Source organism: Rutilus rutilus (assembly GCF_951802725.1).
Source record: "Rutilus rutilus genome assembly, chromosome: 3".
Lineage (NCBI taxonomy): Eukaryota > Metazoa > Chordata > Actinopteri > Cypriniformes > Leuciscidae > Rutilus > Rutilus rutilus.
The window spans coordinates 15787027-15813595 of record NC_140211.1 but is presented as its reverse complement, the minus strand read 5'-3'; the positions used below and the strand labels follow the sequence as shown (position 1 = coordinate 15813595).

At 37.1% G+C, this 26569-nt stretch overlaps 1 protein-coding gene across 1 annotated transcript; it reads right to left on the bottom strand.

Moving 5' to 3' along the window:
- Positions 1 to 11821: 11821 nt before the first annotated feature.
- Positions 11822 to 26454, bottom strand: mthfs (5,10-methenyltetrahydrofolate synthetase (5-formyltetrahydrofolate cyclo-ligase)). The gene is made up of 3 exons (XM_084405516.1): positions 26176 to 26454; positions 23585 to 23849; positions 11822 to 14500 (listed from the first exon to the last, which is right to left on the bottom strand). The coding sequence occupies exons 1-3, from the start codon at positions 26284 to 26286 to the stop codon at positions 14277 to 14279; spliced, it is 600 nt and encodes a 199-aa protein (XP_084261642.1). The 5' UTR covers positions 26287 to 26454; the 3' UTR covers positions 11822 to 14276.
- Positions 26455 to 26569: the final 115 nt, after the last annotated feature.

The window sequence follows — 26569 nt, the reverse complement described above, 5'->3', positions numbered from 1 at the left end:
TACAGTGCGCAGGACCCATGGATATATATTGGGGAGACCTTGCCATGCCTCGACAAAATTCCCCTCAGGGCTGGTGTCGAGTGTCTTGCCTTTCATGATACCCCAAAGCGGAAGACCGGCAGGGAATAATCGATCACATAAGTAGGACCTCTTTCCCGATGCCGTCCTGGCCTTGAGGACGGTCCTCAGATCCGTCTTCTCAGGAGGCAGTGGGCGAGAGCGCCAACTAGAGTCCCAAGCTCTGTGAGGGGGACCTCTAGAAGCGACACTCTCCTTCTGTTCTGAATGGTAGTCTGAATTCAAATATCTAACTTCTCAAAGTCAGATAATATTCCATCATTTTAATTCCTTACAATTAAATGCAGCCATAATCACCAGACAATACTGTTTTAATATTTATTTATATGGTCTCGTAATCTACACGGAACTGACTGTGCATGCCTCACACTCAAACAGCATCACACTCACATTCTATAATGTAATGCAGACCTTTAATCTACGCGCTGCCTCTGCAAAAGCGAGATCCCAGCCACAGAATCTTTATTTGAAGTTCTCATGGGCCAAACAATATCAAATAGGACAGACAGTTTGACACAGAGCACTTGCTGAAGAGCAAAAAGCTTCTGTGTATGCCGTCACGTTACATCATGACGCAACGCCCATCAGGATTGGAATAGTTTCATTCATGCTTCAGACATGCTACGCTGGGGGCATTCCCTGAAGTGCCTCGAAAGGGAACTCATTTTACACCTTGTCCCTCAAAAATCATGCTCAACCCTGGTTCTTTCTCAGTCCAGTTTTTCTGGTGACATTCTGATTTATTTCTCTCACCACTGTTCACGGCAATCTCCATTAACACAGAATAAAACATTTATGAAGGAGTGATAAATTTGGTCAAAGACTACGGCAGATCTATCAATCATTATTTTCTAACAGATTATGATTTTAACCTTTGTTGTTGGTTTAGGATGGTTACTCTTTCTTCTTTAATTTGTTTATTTGGAGTCCTGTAGTGACCCTGAAACAAATTGTAATCTTGCGATATTTTAGTGATAGTAGTAGTAGTACCGCAACTGAATGATTTGATTACCATTTTGTTTTTGTTTTTTTATTGTCCACAAAAGTAAATCAAAGAATACTATGAGATTACTATTGTATGTCCAGAACACATGGTTATACAATGGATTTTTTTTTGTTAGTGCACAAAAAATCAAAGCCTTTTTGACCCTTGCTGTTAACCAACCTAACCTTGAAGAAAATTCATTCTGCTGAAACTATTGAGAGATAAAAAGCACAAAAAAAAAAAAAATCAAGACCAGCTTTGATGTCAGATTCCCAAACCCTTGCCTGAAAGTTCAAAGGTTGTATAGCCTTGATTAATTTTAATATTTAGGATGGATGGTTAGATAGATAGATAGATAGATAGATAGATAGATAGATAGATAGATAGATAGATAGATAGATAGATAGATAGATAGATAGATAGATAGATAGATAGATAGATAGATAGATAGATAGACAGACTAGGGATGTTAACCGATGACCGTTTGACCGATGGTTGACCGTTTTAACGTTAACCGGTCAAAATTGTTGGTAGTCGGTTAAAAAAAAAAAAGTGATCTCTAAATTAGGCTATTAAATTGGACAGTGGACTAAACGCTATTACAGTTAGCCATCTCATTCCAATATCTTTTTGTGTGAAGTGAACAAATCCCTCACACTAAATTTTTCATAACTCGCCTGTTTGTACTTAATAAACCAATAAAAACATTTGGCGCGAGGATATTGGGGAATAATTACATTGCGATATTTTTTTCCCAACGATAGCCATATATTGCGCTATTGCGAGCCATGATCAATATAGGCCTACTAAAGTCAATAATTACCATTCCATGATATTAATAATTTCACAAAAAGGTCACTTAATATTTTATTCCAAAATTAGAACATATTTCTGTCAGAATTCGGTGAACGTTCTACGCAATCCAACTTGGCGGCGCTCTTAACAGATGTTTGTTTTTTCATTATTTCCTCAAAATAAGTAAAAAAAAATCTCTCTCTCTCTCTGTTTTCGGTGCTGATGCAGTGACGCGTTCATGTAAACGGCACCTAAAAGCTGTCACAAAGAACCAGCAAAAGTAATGTAAATGTAAAATATTGCAATGAGACATTTTAATTGTCTATTAATAAACAAGTGTTTTCTGTGTCGGCTGCAAAGATGAAGTCTGACTCGCGATCTTCGCAGTAGTGAACGCGCCGGAGAGAAATACACATTTCATACGGATTAAATCGTTTTATTTTGTTTTGAATGGTTCTGTTTAAAAGTAGAGATTTCTGTAGATAATAGATATATTTCTATTTTTTTAGGTGTGTGAGGCGAGAGTAAGCTATCTTATACGTTGAGTTTCGGTTCATGGATGATAGCTTAACGTTAGCTCCAGTTCAGGCGCTGGCGCCTCCGTGTCGTGATATCTATCTTCTATATTTACTTTTTATTTATTAAATCGAGAAAATTGGATAATGAAACACTGATTAAAATTAAGATACAATTAATACAAAACGAAATTCGTTTTAAAGAAAGGCTTTGTGCTTTCTGTTTGAGGTCTCTGTGAAAGTTTTAAAGCAGTCTTTTAGTGCCGCTTTGATCGGTGCGTCCGTAATGGAGAACTGTCACGTAAAATAGTTTTTTCCTCATAAATCCGAACACGAAAAATAAAAGACAAAAGACTTTTTAAAAAAGACAACCATCCACAACTTTATAACACTCCAGTCAAAGTACCTCTTTTTGGTCAACATCCTCCTTTTTGTAGACGAAATAGTCCCAAATAGCTGATTTTGACTTTCTTTTTTGTACGAAATCATCATTCTCTTAATACACCATGGGTGCTACTACCCTTCACATCGCATGTGATGTGACTATTGCTCATGCGCACAGCCCTACTAGCATAATTTAAACTAATCGGTTAACCGGTTTCAACCGGCTAATGAGGCTCGGTGGTCGGTCAAGAAAATTTTTTGTTTTCGCCATCCCTTAGACAGACAGACAGACAGACAGACAGACAGACAGACAGATAGATAGATCTAACTGCAGATGTGAACTTCTGGTTGCTCGGCACATTCTGCATCATCCAAATTCACCTGTCAAACCGTGAAACTCATCCAGCAATCGTCTTCGTTTCACCTTATTAATTTCTTATAATGAGTGCCCATGCTGTGAGCTGGCATTCCCTCTGATTTTTTCCCCCCTCCAATTAATCATTCCTTGGAACCTACTGTTTTTGATTAAGCAGCAGGCAGTTTGAGAAGATAAACATAGTGCTGGGCGAGGAAACCTTCTGCTGCACAATGAAACCACCCTCATATCAGGCAAAGAGCAGCTTTATTTTAATCATCATGTCTACAGGGATATCTCTGTAAATGCCAGACATTCAGAATAAGAAAGTATAACGCCAACGTGCACCTGACAAGTTTCACTATTTCTGTTCCTTCCTGACCAGTCGCCCAAAAGGCCAATGCTGAATTCAGGTGGTTTTATTGCTTTTATGAAGCATATCATCCCACTTTGTGCATGACTGTACAATAATCCACTCCTAGAAGTGACCCTGTTGACTCTTTGTTATTATTTTTATGGCTATTTTTCATGGCTCCTGGCTTTATTGTGCATGATTCATCCGTGATATATAAATCACTTTTAATTATGAAATACATGGAATTTAAAATAAAATCTGATTGTACATGCAGTTTAAAACATTTGTGTTACACACCATTTCATTTACCATTTATAAAATTTGTAAATTTTATAGATACATATATACACTGCTGTTTGTAGTCAATCTCTTATGCTCACTGAGGCTGCATTTATTTGATCAAGAATAAAGTAAAAACAGTAATATTGTGAAATATTACAATTTAAAATAACTTTTCAATGTGAGTATACATATTCATTACTCCAGTCTTCAGTGTCACACGATCCTTCAGAAATCATTCTAATACGCTGATTTGTCAAATTCAGTTGTTGTATCAGTTTAATTTTCTTGGATTTTAATTTGTTTTTCATTGGGCAAATTCCAATCATAAGTGAGTATCCCTGTGCCCTACTCACTTCATAGGACAGAGTATTGGAAGTGAGGACTTTGTGTTTTTGTGTGTCACAATGAAGCCATTTGGAACGCATTTGGCGAAGGGAGCAATGAAAGACCTTATAAGCTTCACAAGGAATTACTATGACAAAGCTAGGCAGTGACAACAGGAATATCTTATTATTGCTGTTAATATGATACACATAAATGTACATTTATAATTAAGTTTTTAAAATATGCTTTATGTGTGTGTGTATATTCCCGATCTGTTATGAACTTAAAGGAACCGTATGTAAGAAATGTATTTCAATTAATCATAAAATGGCCCTGATATGTCACTAGACATTAAGAAATCATGTTCATTTCAAATACTTATATCACTGACAACAGTAGTCCGGCCAGGATATTGTCATTTAAAAGTGAAGTTGCAGCCCTCAACTGATGTTGATGTTGTCATGTTGTGTTTTGGCCTGATGTGCCACCCTCCACCTATCTACCAATCACGAAGTCAGTAGTGTTTCGGCATCCGGGTTGCCAGCTCTGCTCTAGTTACCACAGCTGCAGCTACAAACGTGTCGGATAAAAAATGTCTAACGTTACGAAACCTAAAAGACCTCGTTATGAATCCGAAATACGTTGTGACAAAGTCCGAAATAAAACAAGGATTTGTATAGGAGATGCCTTTGAAAGATGGAGACGGCTGAAAACGGAATTTTTGCGATACATAATTACTTTGCAAAACATCTCTCATGAAGCATAAACATAATTAACAGAATTTTTTTTTTACTGTGTAGGACTCGTCACTTGCCATTGGAAGCTCCTTATAGCAGCCTACGTTCCTGCTGGATCCTGTAGCCTAGCTGGCAACCTCAAGTCAGGGTGGAGGGGGAGGGGATACACTGCTCTACAGTAATTTGAAAGTGATTGCAGTACCAGTTTTGGCCACAATCTTACATACGGTTCCTTTAAGCATTAAACACATAAAGCATTAAACACATTTATCTTTTACATTTTTTTTAACTTAATATGAATTGCATGAGGAAAATGTGTGTAATATATCACAACAAAACTGTTTATACTCAACTCTCCCGCCATATCTGGATTTAAAATGAATCATGAGGACTTTCCCATTGCATGCAGTGTTAATTTTGGCAGCCATTTTTGATTTAGTCTTAGTCTTCATCTTCAGACGAAAATGCTTATCAGTCTTAGTCACATTTTTATCTTTCATAGTTTTAGTCTAGTTTTGTCAATGAAAAGTCATTGCATTTTTTTTGTCAACTTTTAGTCATTACTTTTAGTCAAACTGCAGTTACTGACATTCATTTTTGGTAGCTATTTTATATGTAGTCTTTAGGCAAAAAAATTTAATTTAATTTTCTCTCTAGGCCAATTCAATTAAGCTTATGAGAAATTTGAATCAAGGTAACAGGCTGTATTGACATTGCACTGTTTAGCAGTAGCACTTGTGCAATTCTACATATCCCTTTTCCTTAGTTCAGTGGCTCTCCCCTTTTTTAGAGTGCCGTAACCCCTGAAGCATTTAACGTCCTTCTGCGTACCCCCTCTCTTCCACTTAGACTGCAGTCACACCTTTTCCATTAAGGGACAATATTTGCCCACTTTAATCTATTTTTCCAGGTCATTTTTTACCTTAATAAAATACCTTTATTAAATAAATAATGATTTAAATAAAACAATATTAAATAAATATGCAATGATGGTAAAAACGATGTGATACTTTTAAATATTAAATTAAAATCGCCAGTAGGTGGCGGTAATTCACTGTCTGAGTGAGTCATCGAGTCATTCAATCATTCAGTAATGAAGCAAGTGGCTGTATTTATGAACGGGTCATTGAATCTCACGATTCGTTCAAAGCAACAGATTCGTTCACGAATCACCACTATCGTTGCAAAATAGAGCAATAAAAGCCTACTGACAATACCATTTTAAATGTAGTAGGCTACATCACTTAATGTTTACCCTTTTGTTTGTTGAACTGTTGTATAAAATCAATGTCACATTTGAAATCGTGAGGGTAATGGTATTCGGGAAAAATTGCATTCTTGCTCGTATAGGCCTATAAGATCAACATTAAAAACAATAACTTATACAGGGTCTGTTATTGTATCGAAGAGAGTTTTAATCTTAAATATCAATGAAAAGTCTGTGTCTATATTTGTTCTTCATGCTAGTAAGTGTTAAATCCCAAATTTTACAAAAGTAGGCTATATATTGTCGAGAACAGCACTGATGTAGTGCGATTTGCTGGCTTGTGTGTAGCCTATCCTATGCAGTCAGTTTTGACCGCGAAAGATGAGGAAATTTAGCTATTGTAGCTGAGTCATGTAGATGAGTCATGTAGCTATTCACGGCATTTTACCTCCTAGGTAACGTACACGCTCCATTTTATTTTAAGGTGGAGAAGAATTAAATGAACAGCAAAACTCAGCATTTTTATCGCGTAGCCCCTGTCACCCCACGTAACGTTACCTCAGTTTGAGACTGGATATCAGCCTGCATTTTGATCGCAGATTTAGTCGCACAAACAGCGCAAGCGGCTCGTGACAGAACTCAGACAGAATGAATGACACTTAGTTTAATTTAAGCAAAAAATCTCAAATGAAGATCGCTGAGCAGCAGCAGAAAAAAAAAGTCTCTGTTTTCAGATCTTCCGCGATATAGATGTCATAGAGACGATATCGTAGGCTACACCCCTACAGCACTGGCTCGATCGGGCAAGTGACGGTTCCCTCAACTGTCCCGAGCGTCGTTCACACTGGCTCCGGCCCGGGCCATCCTTAATTTGTCGATCCCTGTGTTGTCTCTCATTGTCTTGTCTTAGTCAGGGGGAAAAGGTTACAAAAAAAGAAGCCAAGCTTTGGGACATACATACTACCAGAGCCCGTCTACGGAGAGCCTTGGCACTCCCTATTCAGCCCCATTGTATTGATTTTGGTTGCAGTTCCATTAGAATTCCACTGGGGGTGATCGCGAGCGAGTGCAGACTGAATGGGAGTCAATGGGGCTATACGGCTAAATGTGTCTCTTTCACCCGATTGCCGTTGAGAAATCTCAGATTTTATTGTAGGCTTTGCAAGTTCAACATGGGTTATAGGTCGAAAGTTGAATGAACGAGTACTTATTTCTTTTCGATTTCTTACAGGTTGAGTTGTTGTTGCCCATAACACGCTAGCATTCTGCTAATGACGTCAGCATTCTGACGTCATTGACATTTTAAAAGACTTTTTAAACCAAATAAGTGGCTCTAAAAAATCTAACACCCAGCAATGTGTAATTTCTTTGCATCTCCTTTCGAATACAACATTCAAATTACTAGACAAAAAATTATATCCTGAGAAAAGTGGATTTTGAGGGTTTTTCGCCATAGACCTCCATTCATTCTGCACTCGCTCGCGAGCGCCCCCGCATGGACAGAGACGTGTTACTGCAACCAATCCAGAACCCGGAAGTAAGCAGAGAGTGCCAATTCTCTTCCTATTAGACATTCTCTGATACTACTAAGTCATCTTTATCAGACGGATCTGTCGCGTGCATCCTGTCATGTAAACTGCCCTGTCAATCATCTTGTCACAGTTAAAATCCTCTATTAAATCAAATTTAATTTCCTACCGTGTTTCGGAGAGAAATGTAGTAGCACGTTCATCTGCCAGTGGGTCTTTCATGGAGACTGTCCTCATGTGTTTGCAATTTTAATATAATAATGCATTTAAAAGTTGGTGTGCTTCACCAACAGTGGCTCAAATGCCTCTGGGCGCAATTGGATTGACCTAAAACCAATCAGAGCGATCGTCATTGTGTAAAGCCCGCCCCAACGTTTCTGATTGGTGCTGCGATTTCGACGGATTAGAAATGGGCTTGAATGAGCTCTTTGCCAGACTACTTGCAGAGCAAATCTAAATTTGCGGAAGTTGTCGGGGTTTTCCCAGGCTACCGGTATGTTTCCTTGGTTGTCTTTGTTACAAAGTAAGTTTACATTGGTTGTCATGGTTACTCATGGTTTCATTTATTTCACACACCTGATCCTTGTTTTGTTCATTGAGTTCACTCTGTATAGAGCTGGTAAGTCCCGCCCCCTTCGCTAACTTATAATCTTTCGTGTGAAGAATGCTACAATTTAGCGGGTAGAAGTTTGATACGGTTAGACTTTGTGTGAGAGCACTTTGTGGACTACAACTCTTCGCTGCTTTCGACGCGTTTGAAACGTCATCACCATTCGCACACGGACACTAGCTCACGGATCCTGCTAAACATGACTGTGTCTTTGGTGCATTTCACCGCCCTCTTTCAGGGAGAGGACAAAATCGTTGAGGTTGGCGAAAACCATGGGTAAGTCAACTTTATGGGGTGACGTCACATAGGCGACATGCAGTCTTTCTCGTTATGTCTTTTCCACAACTGCTAGCCGAAGAATCATACCATATACTGTCAAACTCGTAACATGAAAGATTATATAAAAAATTCACAGACAACATATGTTCACATTCATGGCACAATTCAAACGGGACCAGAAAATAATTATTTTCTCCCATTCACTTGCATTGACGATTTTTCAACCTAGAGGTCCAGCGGGGTTTTACGGAAGGGGCGGGACTTACCAGCTCTATTGCTCTCAGTTGAGGTTGCTCATTGTCTGGTGTTGATTTTGCTCTAAAACACTATTTAGTTTACTCTTGTTTAGATAGCTCTCTTTTGTTTTGTTTAATTACTGCTGCATTTGGATCCAGAAAAAAACTTTTCTTATTATTATCAATGTTGAAAACAGTTATGCTTCTTATTTTTCTGGAAACCGAGATACATTTTTGTCAGGATTCTTTGATGAAAGTTCAAAAGAACTAGCCTGGCTTACGTCAGACCAGTGCTGCGTTCCAGTCCAAAATTGTCATGCCCTTCACTCGCTAACTTCCCTCCATCTCGTTCACTCGGATGTACGTCATTGCGAGTGCCCACTACTGGCGGAAACTGCAATGGGCTGAACTGGAACATCCTAAGCCCTTGATCACTTGGAATCAGCTGTGGAGTTGATTTATTATTTACATTTTTTTCCCCTTTAAGAATTTGTTTAATGCAGCATCCAAATATTTATAGGTGTGTTTGGGTTGTTTTAAATTAAAAAATATATAATTAATATATCATTGAGTTGTCTGTTGTGGTGGTGATTAGACGAGATATGTGGTGACGTCACAATCATACTGCATTGTGGGACATATAGGTGCCTGAAGTGTACATTTGAAGCAGACTCGCTCCCTTGGTCAAAATCGAGGGAACGAGGGTCTGTCCATATAAACTTCCCTCGTCCACTTCACGAAGTGGAACGCACTTCAAAATGGCGGCAGGGATTCCCCCGAGGGGAAGTGCTTAGGGAAGTTTGCAAGTGCGTGTCTAAAAGTGGACTGGAACGCAGCACTAGTCTCATTGAGACGTGATCTGGGAACCACATGTTCATTTTCTCGTATTCGAGGCGTGGTTTACGAATGCCCAGAGCCGTTTATTGGGCGCTACGAATGTCTATCAAATGCGCCTGTACGTAGCTCATAGCCAATCGTTTCAATTATACCAGATGACGTATAGCCTGGTAATACCAAACTCTGCTACTTCGCTTTGCTTCGTAGACAGAGTCTGGCATGGCATAATTGAAAAGCGTTTTCTTTCTCACGGGGAGGTGCTTGTCTGAAGTTTAAAATCATTGGTTCCCGTAAGCCAATCACATAACGTTTGGTTATGGCGTGTGTTATGCGCATGCTCAGCCGCATCTAACTTCCACTGTAAACACATGTAATATGATGCGAAAACAAAACCATCTAGCGAAATACCGGAGTGAACATGGCTGTGAACGACTTTTGCAGATTATGTGAAGTAAATCTACGCATCCACGGTACAATCAGTGTCTACGTCACGGCTCTCAGCCCGCCCTCTGTTCGTTGATTGGCCGGCTGTTTTCAGGCCGGAGGAAAACGGAAAGCTATTACGCTGTCTCAGACGGAGTACAGAAGCGAAATGAAATTGAGCGGAAGTAAGAAGTCTGACGTAGTCAGGCTAGATGACGTATGTAGAGCGACAGAAATTCAACGAGGAAGAAGACGAAATAAACTTGCATTCTAAACTACTTAGAACACTATCTAAGGCTGCATCGAAAGGTAACTTCGCTTCTGCTGCCATGTTGGATCCATAGATATAAACAAACTGCTTCGGTGTGTCGCATAGACGTCGTCATCGTCTTGCTGCTCCCTCCCCGTTCTGTGATTGGTCCCCTCGCTGAGGCGAAAATCTGGTCCATGGAATCCAGGCTGCCTAGCAGCGTGAATAAAATTGCGCTGCACGCAAGGCAGCATGGGGAAAGTGTACAGTCACTTTTAATCTAGCCTATTTGCATCATTAGTGACATCTTAAAAAAAATAAAAAATAAAAAAATGAACACGGCCAATGTTTTTGTTAGATACCCGCAAGTCACAGCAGCACCCAATGGACAAAGAAGCACAGAAATTTTAGTTTGTTTTTGAAATACAAAACAATTAATGTATGATTTAATAATAATGTTCTACATGAAACAGCATCAGTCTGCACTTACTGAACACTGTTTATGAATTCACTGAGAACAGAATGAGTCATTTGTGTAAGTGCACTCCATGATTTTCTCCAATTTCTACCTCTTTCATCATCTGAAAAGGATGAAATAAGGCACAATAATACTTGTTCCTTTAGTCGTTGTGAACTGTTCTGCGCAACTGTGTACATCTTGTTTTTGTTCTTTACTGCTGCATCTGATTTCAGTGTACTGATTACACACAGAAGGACTAATCTTACGTTCTCATAGCAATTATAACCTCTCATTTACCCCTCAGTTCAGGTGTGGGAGTGTTTGCTTTCCACCTTCTTCTCCATCTCAGAGCTTAGAGGCATGAGTATTCTGAATATATTTTATAGAAGCACAATCAAAATGTATGTATAGTGGCGGATTCATTTCTAATGACTGAAATGCCACAAGCCAAAATTGTATTCGGCTGAACTTATAAGAAACAGTTCTCCAAAATGAAAATCTCTCATTATTTACTCGCTTGCTTTCATGTTTATTTCCATAAAACAGAAAGATATTTTGAAGAATCATCACACACAAAAAAACACCATAAAAGTGCCATAAAGTTTCGGTAACACTTTTCATTAAGGTTTCAATTGTTAATATTAGTTAACCTTAAGTTAACATAAATATGCCATTTATTAATCTTAGTTAATGTCATTAATACATTTTAAGATCAAAACTTGTATCTGTTAACATTAGTTAATGCATTGTGAACTAATATGATTTATTATTATTAACTAACATTAGCAACAGTTAGGATATACTGCTTACTGTTAGTACAATTTTAGTTGTAAAGTTTTACCAAAGTGTCAATATGACTATATTATATCGAAAAAAATCTCCTTTTGTGTTACATGGGAAACAAAATATCATGCAAGTTTGGAATGACTGAATTTATTTTGGGGGAACTATTCTTTTAAAAGTAAAGAAAAAAACAGTAAAAACAGTAATGCTGTGAAATATTATAATAATTTTAAGATTACTGTTTTCTATTATTATAATATAAATGTATTCCTGGGATGGCAAAGCTGAATTTCAACAGCCATTGTGTAATTTCTAATTCCCATATAATAATCAACAAAAACAACTTCCAAAAAAAACAAAAAAAAAAAACAACTTAAATTCCCAAACTTTTTTTATATTTTTTATAAGAATACATTATCATCTATAATTGATTTTAAATAAATACATAGGATCGTGTAAGCTATATGTCTTGAACATATTTTTGGGAGGATGCACTTTCTTGCCATAATCAACAAAGAAATAACCAATGAAATGTAGAATTTCAGGACAAGTCTGTCCCAGACATGTTCACTACAATTAAGTCAAAGCAGAGACATATGGAGAATAAAGGGGAGGGAGAGCAGGAGAAAGTGTCACAGGGACTATAGAGAGTCATTGACAGACCATATGAAAGACTGCTCATTATGCCCATCTTAATTCACATGCTGTTTGTAAATAAAGAGCACCAGGGCAAGTTTCAACGCTTCTGCAGCTTACGATGTCAAAAGCAGTTTCTAACAAATGTTATTCAAATGCAAATTAGAGTAGAGCAAAGACTTCTTTTAGCCAAAATTAGCTATATTTTGGCCAGTACATCACTGATCAATAATAGTGTTCGAGCGGTTTAAATGGGAGGATATTATGGATATTCTATTTGAAGTTTGGTCACATGAGTTAATGAAGCAAGATTGATTAGTCCTCCATGATGAGCAGATCCCATATAAAAGACTGGGAGATATACAGGTAAAGCAGGTGTGTCCAAACTCAGTCCTGGAAGGACACTATAGTGTCCTGCAGAGTTCGGCTCCAACCCCAATTAAACACACCTGAACCAGCTAATCAAGTTCTTATGCTATAAACTCTCAGGTACATGTGTTGAGGCAAGTTGGAGATAAATTCTGCAGGACCGAGTTTGGACACCCCTGAGCTAAAGCATTTCAGGAACATGATACAAATGAAATCAAGAATGGATCAGGCACAGAAGATTACTTTAAAGCAAATGTTCACCCAAATGGCACCTTCTGTCATTATTTACTCACCCTCATCCCATACCTCATGTTGTAGTTTTTCTGTGGAACACAGATTTCAAAACACCAAAAAGGACAATAAATACAGCATACATGTACCATACAAAAAGTCCATGTAATAACTTTGTGTAAGGAACAGACAGAAATTGAACTTATTACTGATAACTGTTTATATCATCAACATTCTGAAATTTATTTAGAGTTGCAAGATTAAAGTCAAAATGGACAATTATTTTTTTAATGGAATATTGCAGTGTTTATTATGAATAATTTATCCAGGCACATCATTTTTTAATTGAAAAATCATGTCTCATAATCCAGCCTATATCAAAACAACTTCTCCCTCTCCTTTTCTAACACATTTACTGGTCTGAGGGCGAGACCTGTCACTCACATGAGATCCACCAATAGCAAACCACAACCATCCAATCAATTCCAGAAGTCCCGCCCTCCATCTTTTCTTGTTTGAGAAGCCGTTTCACCCTGATATATTCAAAATATGGAATATGAAAAATATATGAAAAAAAATATCGCAACTTCTGTTTCATTCCGAATTTAAAAATAAAGAACTGTCCTGATGATTTTTAAACATGGTGTAACCAAGTGCCACACACATCATGAAAAGTGAAACCAAAACATTTTGATCGCCCCCTGGTGGTTGGCTGCAGTATAAGTCATAAACCATACCCTCTCCATATAATCGAACGGGACACAAGCCAAATCTAATTACTCTTCAAATACATTTTTTCCAAAGATGGTTTCATGCATTTTAGTGACATATGACATATGTTCAAATATATATATATATATATATATATATATATATATATATTAATTCTAGCTTCATGAGGGTTGAATATGGGTAATTTTTACAAATTTTGAACAAAAAGTTGAGAAAATCGTGTTTAAAAAAAAAGAGACTACAACGTGCATAAGCAATGGTTTTATCGCTTGTTTCTGCTCCTTTTTGCTTGTGTTTTGATTTGGTACTCTTTCAGATGATGCATGACAGCGTACTCTACTCTAAAACAAAGAAAACCGGAAAATTCTGTCAATGGCAGGGAAGCATTGTCTCATAAATGACAAAAAATGTCATCAATGATGGGGAAAGAGATAATGTCAGGACAGACTGCATATTTAGCCTTTTGGTATACTCTTAAAAAGCTTTTGAACGAATGTTTTTGTAGTGACACCATAGAATAACCATTTTTGGTTCCCCAAGAACCTTTTAAGAAGAAAAAAATAACATTAAAGCACCTTTTTCCTCTATAAAGAACCTATATTGGAATTGAAAAGTCCCATGGATGTTAAAAGGTTCTTCATGGAACCATCAATGCCCATAAAGAACCACTATTTTTAAGAACGTCAGAGTTTGGTAAATCTTCTATTGATAAAGACACTTTAAAGCTTTTCTGAAAAGAGTCTGCATGCAAACATTATATGATTTGAATGGACTGCATTCAAAGAGATTTAATGCATTTCATTCAGCAACAGGATCCATATTGTTAGGAATCCTTTGAATTCAAATCAACAGCACTGAAATCATGGTCAGACTGGTCCAGTTCATTACTCGTCTTCATAGAGGACTTCATCAATAAGAATATCATGTTCTCCCACTGGGACTTCAGCACACAGCTGCTCTTTGAAAGCCAAGGCGATGGTGTACGGCTTTCCCTTAGGGTGCGTCCTACAGCGCTCCAGATATGTGTCATAGAAACCCTTTCCTCTGCCAAGCCGATTCCCGTTCTTATCAAATCCCAAACCAGGCATGAGGATAAGATCGAGTCCTCCTGTAACACAATTAGAAAGGAAAGACAGTAATTAAATAAGATTATGTGGATTATGCAGATTTGTTTTTGGAGCTCAAATTACAACATTACAGCACAATACAGTGAATTCTAAGTTCTTAAGAACCAAAAACATGCAGGGAAGCCAAACATTCACCAAGTAGAAATTTAGACAGTACAGACTAACATCTGTGTGCTTACAGACAGGTGTTTGACAGATAAATGTGTTTTATAGAATAACTTGTTTTCATCCACATTCTTTTCTGTTATTTGTTTGCATCATGCATGTTTCCTAATTGACAGATATAATAACCAATGCATGTCTATTTCTGACTTAGCGACTTGATAGTTGCAGTGGATAATTATCGTATTATACAAAAATGTAGCAATAAAGACACTGCAAAATATGTATAAACTTTAATTTAAACTAAAATTTAATTCTGAAAGAACCGTTATTCTGACCTCTTGATTTGATTCTCTCGAGGAAGAAAGTAGCTTGTTTTGCAGTCTATGCATAGCCAAAAAACATTCTACTTTTCAAACTCACACAATGAGCCTCATGAAATGTGAGCAAATTTCTGTTAACTGTTCATTTGTATGTAAAAAGTTCAGTGCAAAGGTTCGCTTGCATATAGATTTAAGATATAGCCTACACTGTACATTTCAAAATCACTCCCACTGATTATGTAGCCAAAAACACTATACAGTTTAATTTCACAATTTGGGCCACAACAAACATGAGTAGAACAAATGTATAGGTAAACTGTTTGTAAATCAATTTGTTGCAAATGAAACGCAAGTGGAACCAGTTTCTATGGATATCATTCATGCATCCATTTAGTATGTAAACTGTCTCTGAACTGCATTCACCAATTTATGTACAGATGAATTTACTTTCTGCTTGTGTAGAGAAGCAAACAAACATTACATATTAAATTCACACAACCAGCCTCCTAAAACACTAGCAGAGCGAATTCCTGCATTAACTGTTCGTGAACCCATATGTGCAGAGGTGTTGCATAAATGTTACATTCAGTTCAATACAAACAGATTTGTGTTCTGCTGCTGTAGCCACAAGAACTCTACATTTCTAATGAGCATTCATGAATAATCAATGATTTTCTGCATTTTTGTAAATGCATCTGTATGTAAATTGTTCTTGATTTAAGTACTAAAGGATTTACGTTCTGTCTACTTTCATGAGTAAGGCCCATTGGATATAAAGGCCTTACAAATTTGCCATTTTTGAAGATAAAACAAATGACAGTGGCCAGACAGTCTGATTTATGGTTTACATGAAATATGTTACGAGTCTGAATTTCAAACACAAGCAAAACCATTAAATATTAATCTCGATGATCTCACAATTGCAGCCTGTTCCTGCACCTCATTCCATATTTCACTCTCGGCTCTGTTCTAATAAGCCTGTCTTCAACATTCATTAATAATGTATCTACACAGAATTATTACATACACATTATTCAACTTGATACGATTGTGTTGACAAATAGTGTTATTAATGAGTCTGAACCAATTAGACCATCTCCAATATAAACAAGACAAGGTATTTAATGTACAAGCCATCACAGATCATATTCTTTTATTAGGTCTGCAAAACATGTTTCTCAGGCCTGCAGGCTTCATCTCAGAGCAACACCTAGGACTGTCCAATACCTCCAAATCAATCCCCGTTTTGTCGTCAAATTGCTCAAGGTTTAAACCTGAAAGTGCATCAGTTCTTTGCAGGATTTCAAAAATTGTTCTGTCTTTTTATCTCTTCATCTCATCTATTTATCTGCCAATCCCAGTTCACGATTCTCTGGTGTAAAAGGTGAAATAGAAAGGATCTGAAGAAACACAGGAGTTTGCCGATGGGGATTCCACAGCTTTTTTTTTTTTTTTACATTAGATGAAGAGCATGCTTTTATGATTGCTTTCATTTTTTTCCAATGATAAACCTTAGTCATATTGTGCTGCTAAAATGAGAAAAGAGATAAATTGAGAATATTCTGCTGCTCTTTTTGCTGTAAATACTTAAATAATATTTTATCAATTATATATATACAGTGAGGAAAATAAGTATTTGAACACCCTGCTATTTTGCAAGTTCACCCACTTAGAAATCATGGAGGGGTCTGAAATTGTCATCGTAGGTGCATGTCCACTGTGAGAGACATAATCTAAAAAAAACAAATCCAGAAATCAAAATGTATGATTTTTTAACTATTTATTTGTATGATACAGCTGCAAATAAGTATTTGAACACCTGAGAAAATCAATGTTAATATTTGGTACAGTAGCCTTTGTTTGCAATTACAGAGGTCAAACGTTTCCTGTAGTTTTTCACCAGGTTTGCACACACTGCAGGAGGGATTTTGGCCCACTCCTCCACACAGATCTTCTCTAGATCAGTCAGGTTTCTGGGCTGTCGCTGAGAAACACGGAGTTTGAGCTCCCTCCAAAGATTCTCTATTGGGTTTAGGTCTGGAGACTGGCTAGGCCACGCCAGAACCTTGATATGCTTCTTACAGAGCCACTCCTTGGTTATCCTGGCTGTGTGCTTCGGGTCATTGTCATGTTGGAAGACCCAGCCCCGACCCATCTTCAATGCTCTAACTGAGGGAAGGAGGTTGTTCCCCAAAATCTCGCAATACATGGCCCCGGTCATCCTCTCCTTAATACAGTGCAGTCGCCCTGTCCCATGTGCAGAAAAAAAACCCCAAAGCATGATGCTACCACCCCCATGCTTCACAGTAGGGATGGTGTTCTTGGGATGGTACTCATCATTCTTCTTCCTCCAAACACGTTTAGTGGAATTATGACCAAAAAGTTCTATTTTGGTCTCATCTGACCACATGACTTTCTCCCATGACTCCTCTGGATCATCCAAATGGTCATTGGCAAACTTAAGACGGGCCTTGACATGTGCTGGTTTAAGCAGGGGAACCTTCCGTGCCATGCATGATTTCAAACCATGACGTCTTAGTGTATTACCAACAGTAACCTTGGAAACGGTGGTCCCAGCCAAAGTCCTTTTAGGCAAGTCGTGCCACTCGACCGCCATCTTGGCAACGCCTCCGGGCAGCTATTTCGGACTAACAAGACTAGGCTCCTATCTAAATGAATGGGCAGAGAGTCAGAACTGCACTTTAACTGGTCACCGGGACATAAAAACTGCATGTATAGAAACAGCAGTAAAATATGATAAAAATCGCTGAAAAAGTTTGATGACTTTGGCCCAAAATAAGGTTTAAAATGCCTTTTTCCCCACAGGTTATACTTTACTACGCATGCGCAAGAGTTTACGACACCAACTTCATTTACGTCTCTATCCAGAATGCCGGTGTTGTGCAATAATCAATGTCAATATTGTTCTCCATTATTTAAATATAAGCAGGTTTGCACTTTATCAGTAATAACAATGTATTGTATAGATAAGTTGTTTTAACTATTCATTTACATGAATCGGTTCAAAAGAGTCATTAGTTCGCGAATTGGACGTGTCATACGGTTGTGTGATTATCCCAGCAGTTAGGACATGGACATCCCACAAGGTTAGTGTCAACACAGAAAACATTACATCACTGGATAGGTTTTTTCGTTTATTTAGAGAGTAATTTTATGTCAGCTGAATGTGCGGAATGCATTTCAGAGAAGATAAGGCAACATATTTTAGCACAAATCACACCCAGCGGTAATTCAGGAAAAAAAAAATCTCAGAATGCTTCACATGAAACTTCGGTCTTCCGACCTTTTACCATAATGTTGTTTTATTTTGATTAATACGCGTGCGGGAGAGAGAGCAAGACAGCGCTTAATTTGGAGACGGTGAAGTCTTGTTTACACTTTTGCCTGGCTCTGAGAGAGAGAGAGAGAGAGAGAGAGAGAGAGAGAGAGAGAGAGAGAGAGAGAGAGAGAGAGAGAGAGAGAGAGAGAGAGAGAGAGAGAGAGAGAGAGAGAGAGAGAGAGAGAGAGAGAGAGAGAGAGAGAGAGAGAGAGAGAGAGCGAGCGAGCGACCGGGGCGCTCTCTCTCTCTCCGCTGTCGCAAAACCTCAACTGTGCGCATGCGCCAGTGGAACCAGACGATAGGCTTAAATGTTTCCTGGCTTGACTTTTAAAAGCAGATGATTGGCTTACCAGCGGGAGGGGCGGGACATGTGCACACAACCGCCATCTTTGCCGTTACGGGTTTTCCTTATATAGTTGTATTGAGGATTGAGGAAGTGGCATGTCTCATAATAAATAGTCTCTGTCCCAGCTCTTTTCAGGTCATTGACCAGCTCCTCCCGTGTAGTTCTGGGCTGATTTCTCACCTTTCTTAGGATCATTGAGACCCCACGAGGTGAGATCTTGCATGGAGCCCCAGTCCGAGGGAGATTGACAGTCATGTTTAGCTTCTTCCATTTTCTAATGATTGCTCCAACAGTGGACCTTTTTTCACCAAGCTGCTTGGCAATTTCCCCGTAGCCCTTTCCAGCCTTGTGGAGGTGTACAATTTTGTCTCTAGTGTCTTTGGACAGCTCTTTGGTCTTGGCCATGTTAGTTTTTGGATTCTTACTGATTGTATGGGGTGGACAGGTGTCTTTATGCAGCTAACGACCTCAAACAGGTGCATCTAATTTAGGATAATAAATGGAGTGGAGGTGGACATTTTAAAGGCAGACTAACAGGTCTTTGAGGGTCAGAATTCTAGCTGATAGACAGGTGTTCAAATACTTATTTGCAGCTGTATCATACAAATAAATAGTTAAAAAATCATATATTGTGATTTCTGGATTTTATTTTTTAGATTGTCTCTCACAGTGGACATGCACCTACGATGACAATTTCAGACCCCTCCATGATTTCCAAGTGGGAGAACTTGCAAAATAGCAGGGTGTTCAAATACTTATTTTCCTCACTGTATATATATATATATAAATAATTGATCAAATATTTAAGTATTTACTTAAATATATACAATTTTATATATATATATATATATATAAAAATGTATTTTAAAATTAGTACATTTAAATGCATTTTTTTTATAAACTATATATACATTACTATATAATTATATATACACGTACCGATCAAAAGTTTAAAATAATTGGAATAATTAAGATCTCAGACTCACCAAGGCTGGATATATTTGATAAAAAATACAGTAAAAACAGTGAGCAGTAAAATGGTTCTTATTATCAATATTGAAACCATTTGTCCTGCTTAATATTTTTTTGTTGAAACTGTGATGCATTTTTGATCATTTGATGAATCAAGTTCAATGAACCGCATTTATTTGAAATATAATCCCTTTTGTAGCATGCATTTACAGTCAATTTAAAGCAAACTTGATTATTTAAAAGTATTGATTTGTTCTATCTACTTACCACTTACTTTTGAATGGTAGTGTATCACGATTTCCACAAAAATATTAAGCAGCAATAAATTACAAAATGTAATAAATTACATTTTAATTATTCTAACAAAAAAATTCATTTGTAATAATAAAAAAAAAGTATTTTTGTAATATTGTGAAATATTATCAAATAAATGCAGCCTTGGTGAGCATATTATTATTATTATTATTTTTTTTTTTAATGTTCAAAATGACCCTAAAAATGTTTAACTGTGGTGCATTACAAAAATTAAATAACATTATATAAGTAATCCACAAATGGTAACTTACAACAATAATACTATTTTAAATCATAATACTACCTAAATAAATTACAAACTATTCACATATAAAATTATACACTCAAACCTAAAGGATATAATATTAATAGCAGTATTATATCATTAGATTTTGATTTGAAACATCCCTTAACCCTAATTCAGCAGTAACGGTGTTTAATACCAGGAACTAGCTCGCTTCTAATAAACTGTTACACACAGATACACACAACAGCCACATTTGTGCGAGAATCATTTCATACATGATACTAACAGCTGCACCTATGAGATGGTTTTACAACTGCAAACGGAAATGTGAGAGTCATTTTAACCAGACAGCACAGTTCATTAAGTTCAAATGTTTGTTGGAATCTCATAAAAACTTGTTGATTTACAAGCGGCACCGTTTGACCTTAAGGGAAGACAGTGAGGTATGGACTGTTATTGCGGGATTAAATGCTTTCCGAGCACCTCAATCAGACACACCAACAGATAGGCAATGAAGAGCACTTCGGTGGATTCAAACCATTCAGTCTTGTTAGCACTTAGTGTCACAGTGATGTACTACCAATACAAGCGTGCAAAGATTGGTCAGTTTACACACACAGATTTAATGCTTGTCCCTCCTTCAAACACACACACCTGACATTTTCATCTAGTCTCAGCTCTCTTTCATTTCTTTTTGTTGGCAACAATTAAAGTCAATGTCAATTTAATCATTAACCTCAGGGAATTCCATTTTCTTTTCAAAATTCCATACTTTTCCAGAATCAAATATCCAAACCTATCTGTAGATCTTTCAGACCATATTTAACATGGTCCGCACAGCATTATTTTCAGCATTTGGTATATACGGTCATCTGTAATATTTACATTTTTTTTAACTATCTTGTTCAGATGATTGGAATTAACCATTTCCAACAATATTGTTATCGATATTGTGTCATTATCATTATAGTTGTGGTGTGGACTATGCCATTCTTTTATATTTAGAAAGATTTTTAAAAATATATCTTTATTGTTATCGTTATCGTCCTTGGTGTGAACGAGCCTAGGTAAAAAAAATATATATATTTCATGTTTACTTTAAAGGCAAGTAACATTAAAGTCCAAAGGATGTCCCGAGCTCAAGGTCACGGTTTCACTCTGCGGGAACAAAATGCACAAAAACACCCACCTTCCTCTCACACTGGGATAGTTCAGTGCGATTACACCCCTCCTCATGTGCATTTCACATATCAACCCCCATTTCTATCGCTTTCTCCTGAATGGCTGTATTTTTCATCCGCTCCTCTCTCTCTTTAATGCACATATACACAAACACCCCATAAAATGTGTGTCTAAAACACACCCGACTTTAATCTCAGAGTCATTACTTACTCAACAGGGGCGAGAGGCTTTGGTCTGCCTCTGCCGTCCTGTAACACCTGCTCAGTTCTGCCTAGTTTATATTCTCCACCACACTGACACAGTGAGACGGGGTGATTTCTTTCCTATTTGCTTTATAAAACAAGCATTTCTGCTAAATGTAAGATTTACTTCAGCTATAATTAGCCTGATGATAAATTACAGAGATAAAGTAAACAGTGCAGTTGTATAGATGAACAATTAGGACAATAAGAAAAAAAGCACGTCTTTGGTAAACATAAACAGTCCTCAGTCACAAACCCCATAAATACTAGCTGTGTGCAGGAAACAGAATGATTTATGAATCATAATTCACTTACAGCAAGTGAATCTGGGGGAATAAATGAAATATGATGGTAAGTTCCTGACTCAGGCGCTACAACATAATATACAACACGAGTCTGACAATAAACAACGTGTCAATTAGCCTACTAAATTACACATTAATGAAGAAATGATACACTCATTAAACCTGCTAATGCTTGAATTTCAACATTTATTTTCTTAATACACATATCTGGCCTTATTGTGCATGATTCATTGGGGCATATTATTGAAAAGAAACAAATACACCATCTCTAACCACCTGATTCCCTTCTGGTATTACCCACTTTTCACCATCAATTTATGAAGCAATTTCTGTATTAATTGAAATATGCAAAAATTATTGAAGTGAAATTTGTTTTTAAGTGCATTTCATGTTTGCTATATGACTAAATCACACATTAAGAAAGAATATATTCGGATTACAGTAAAACTAGGTGCCGCTGTGGTCTTTTAGTCTATTTCTAAGCCGTAAACTCATAAGGGACTTTAAAAAACATGATTCGAGCAGTTTGGTGTAACTACTACTAGTCAGCATATGTAGCCTACAATTCCTAAACACTGCAATGCAGTAACCCACCTTTTCTATCTTGGAAAGTGCAAATGCTCAACCACAAAATGCAATATTAAAGGATCAAACTAAAATAAATATCCTAATGTTAATGCTTAGATGCAAAATCTTGTGTTTTATTATACAAAAAACATCAAAATCTGATTATACTGTAAGTGAATATGAAGCCAAATGAACCTGTGGGGTGAGAGCACCATCTAATGGTACAATGCATTTCCTTTTCCACACTACATACCTGTATAACACTTTCCTCTCATTATAATAATATATATTATTATATTATATAATTATCAATTGTAATAGCTTTGCGAATATGTGCTGTATTTTGAATTTATTTTTGCATATTTTATTACAAGTAAATTAATTAAGTTCAACAAGGAGAGGAGCTTGCACACATAACAATAGAAGATTTCTTACAAACAATACTTTATTTAGAGGCCAGATGCAATGACAAAACGTTTGTGTATTATGTGTGTGAGCTCCTCGCCTTATTGAATTTTGATGTATTTATTGAGCTTAAGCAAAGTCATTTATCTACCAATTTTTTCAGTATTTGACACGGACCTTCTACGGCCTTTTGGCTGTTTAAGTAAATTAAATAACAAATAAATTCAGTCTGATGGGATCATTTCCCCTCACCTCAATACATGTTACTAGAATAAAATAGAATAAAAAAAGTATATTAAAGGTAAGTGTTTTTTCTTGCAACTGAGAGAGTTTATATCTCACAATTTGGATTTCATATACTGACAATTGTGAGTATATCTTGCAATTCTGACTTTATTTCTCGTAGGTCAGTTTATAACTCGCAATTCTGACTTTAAAACTCGCAATTCTTTTTATCACAATTACGAATTTATAGCTCGCAATTCTGAATTTTTTCTCAGAATTGATATATTAACTTGCAATTAAAAAAGGTAACTGCGAATTTTAATCTTCCAATTCTGACTTTTCTCATCATTGCAAGTTTATATCTCACAATTCCAACTTTATTTCTCACAATTGGAAGTTTATATCTCGTAATACAGATTTTTTTTTTTTTTGTGAGATAAAAACCCCTTTTCTCCGCAGCAGAAACAAGCTTCTATAGGGCAGGTCCATTGTCTAAATCTTCTGGTCTAACCCACCTGTATCTAGGGCTTCCTCTCTGTCGGTGTCGTCGTCTGCTGGCTGCCGGATGTCCCAGGACGTGAGGGGCAGCGTGTTCATGTCCTCCATGTCTTGAAGTCGTAACATGTCCATATGACTGCTCTTGGTGAAGTATCTGGGAATGAAGCACACTTTGCCCCTCTTGAAGATGTCCTTGATGATGTCCTCTGTGCGCACCTCATCATGCATGTTCAGGAAGACAGCGATACGCTGGCTGGACAGGTATTTGGGATGCCTGAACAACTAGACATAAGATTGGATAGTAGTTAATAAACACAAACCATATTTACAATCATTTATTTTGTAACATGCTTGACATAAATGTTTTACTGCTATTTATGAATACAGTAACATAGGCCGTGTTTCTTAGTTGTATTTTTCTCCATATAGGATACTGTGTGTAATTACAATGTCTCTGTATGAAAATAGGTTAAAAATGCCTCAATAAGGGAGTAGTTTTTGCAAATCTGATTAGGTTCATGAGAGTGTGTCTAACACATATACAGTCATGGTCAGAATTATTAGCACACTTGGTAAATATGAAAATAAGTCTTAAACTTCATTGTTAATCCTTTTGACTTTTTTTTTTTTTTTTTTTAACAATAACAACAAAAATCACAAAAAACAATTCTTTCATTGAAGTAAAATAATTGAAAATGTTGGAAATAATGTTTTTCTCCTATACACATTGGCCACAATTAATGGGACCCTTTTATTGAATACTTCTTGCAACCTTTTGCCAAGGTAACAGCTCTGAGTTTTCTCCTATAATACCTGAAGAGATCAGAGACCATTCCTCCATACAGAATCTCTCCAGATCCTTCAGATTCCCAGCTCCATATTAATACTCTCCTCTTCAGTTTTCTGTAGAGCTCAGCTCAAGGGACTGGGATGGTCATGGGAGAAGCTTCATGTTGTGCTCAGTGACCCATTTTTGTGATGATTTTGATGTTTGTTTTGGATCATTGTCCTGATGGAAGATCCGACCACGGCCCATTATGAGATTTCTAGAAGCCGTCAAATTTAGATTTTTTTTTGTTTTGTTGATATTTGATAGAATCCATGATACAATGTATCTGAACATGATGTCCAGGACTTCCAGCAGAAATAGGCCCACAACATTAAAGATCCAGCAGTATGGAGCTGGATCAGTATGGATAAAGTACTTTTTATCCCAGTTTGCACCAAACCAATCTGGTGGGTTTGCTGCCATAAAGTTCTTTTTACGGTTTCATCTGACCACAGAACCAGGTCCTGTTTGAAGTTCCGGTGTCTGACCACTGAATATGCTGGGTTTTTTTTTTTTTAATGAGAGCAGAGGATTTTTCTTGAAACCCTCCCAAACAACTTGTGGTGATGTGGGTGCTGTTTGATATTTTTTAATGCTGTCTAACCCCAAGACTGAACTATTTTCTGCAATTCTCCATCTGTGATCCCTGAAGAGTCTTTGGCCTGTCAAACTTTCCTCCTCACCGTGCATTAAGACAATATAGACACGCGTCCTATTCCTGGCAGAATCGTAACATTTCCTGTTGTTTGGAACTTCTTAATTATGGTCCCGATGGTAGAAATTTTGAATTTTCAATGCTTTAGTTATTTTCTTACAGTTACTTTCTGTTCTGTGAAGCTTAACAATCTTTTTCTGCACATCAGAACTATATTCTTTGGTTTTACTGTGACGGTTGATTAAAGGAATTTGGCCTTTGCGTTTCCTCATATTTATACTCCTGTGAAATGACAATTTCATGTTCCTAGTCACCCTGGTGGGGTAAAAACTGTAAATATGAAGAGGAAATATACTTTTACTCAAATGAGACTTTACGCATAAGAATTTCTAGGGTTACCTATAATTGTTGCAAACGTGTATTAGAGAAAAACATTTATTTCATAATGTGATTTTCTCCCCACATTCATTAGTTTTACTTGAATGAAAGGTTAGATTTTTGTCATTTTTCTTTTAAAGGTATAAACAATGCAGATTTATTTTCACAGCATTCATTGATTTATATTTTCCAAGGGTTCCAATAATTCTGACCATGTATGCATGTATATACACACACACACAGTACTGTACATAAGTCTTAGGCACATTAGTATTTTTTTTTTTTTTTTTTTTCCTCTAAACATTTCCACCAACACCCCCAGCACTCCCTTGTGGCCCCCTGGACCAAAGTTGGAAAACCCCTGTGCTAAAACTGTCCACATTGTGCAAGAAAGGTAAAAAAAAAAAAAAAAAAAAAAAAACAGGCAGGACACCAGGATGCAAAGAAACTCCTGAGTCGTGTGCAGAAATACAGCTTATTTTATATCCAAAATCTCAAAAGGAAATTGGTGGGATCAAATAAACTGTCAATACCGTAAAAAAAGGGTGAGGCACTACATATTCAACATTATAAATAATTTAACAAGTTAATGTATTTGTGCATATTTGCTATGCTCTAAAATAAAGATTTAATATGCATATGCAACTTAGAGATCCTATGTGCAAAGTACAATCTAACTACTGTCCCGTATATTACAAGACCCCTGAAAGCTCGTGTCGCTCAGCTGGCACATCGATAACGTTTACCTTTTGTGAGACAACTCGAGACTGTCTGAGTTTCTCCTGATCACTCACTGCAGCCACTCGACTCTTGATTTCTCTTCTTAAAGCTTGTTTTGCTGCACGCAAAGCTGCCATAGTGAATCTGCACTGCTCAAATCCACTCAGACTGCAAACCGACACATTAAAATACAGATCGTTGTAATCATTACAGCAGCTCAATTAATGATTAACTCGTGAGAAAGTGATAACATCAGTGGAGTCTGCACATGTGCGTGTAATCTAGTCATGCAGGATAGATTAGTCGTCCTGAGTTGGCGTGGCCAGTGTCAAAATGGATTAGCCATCCTGAGTGGGCGGAGTCAGTTTACAGCTCTTAAAAGTCTTTTGAAAACCCACCCTCATGTTGTTACAAACTCGA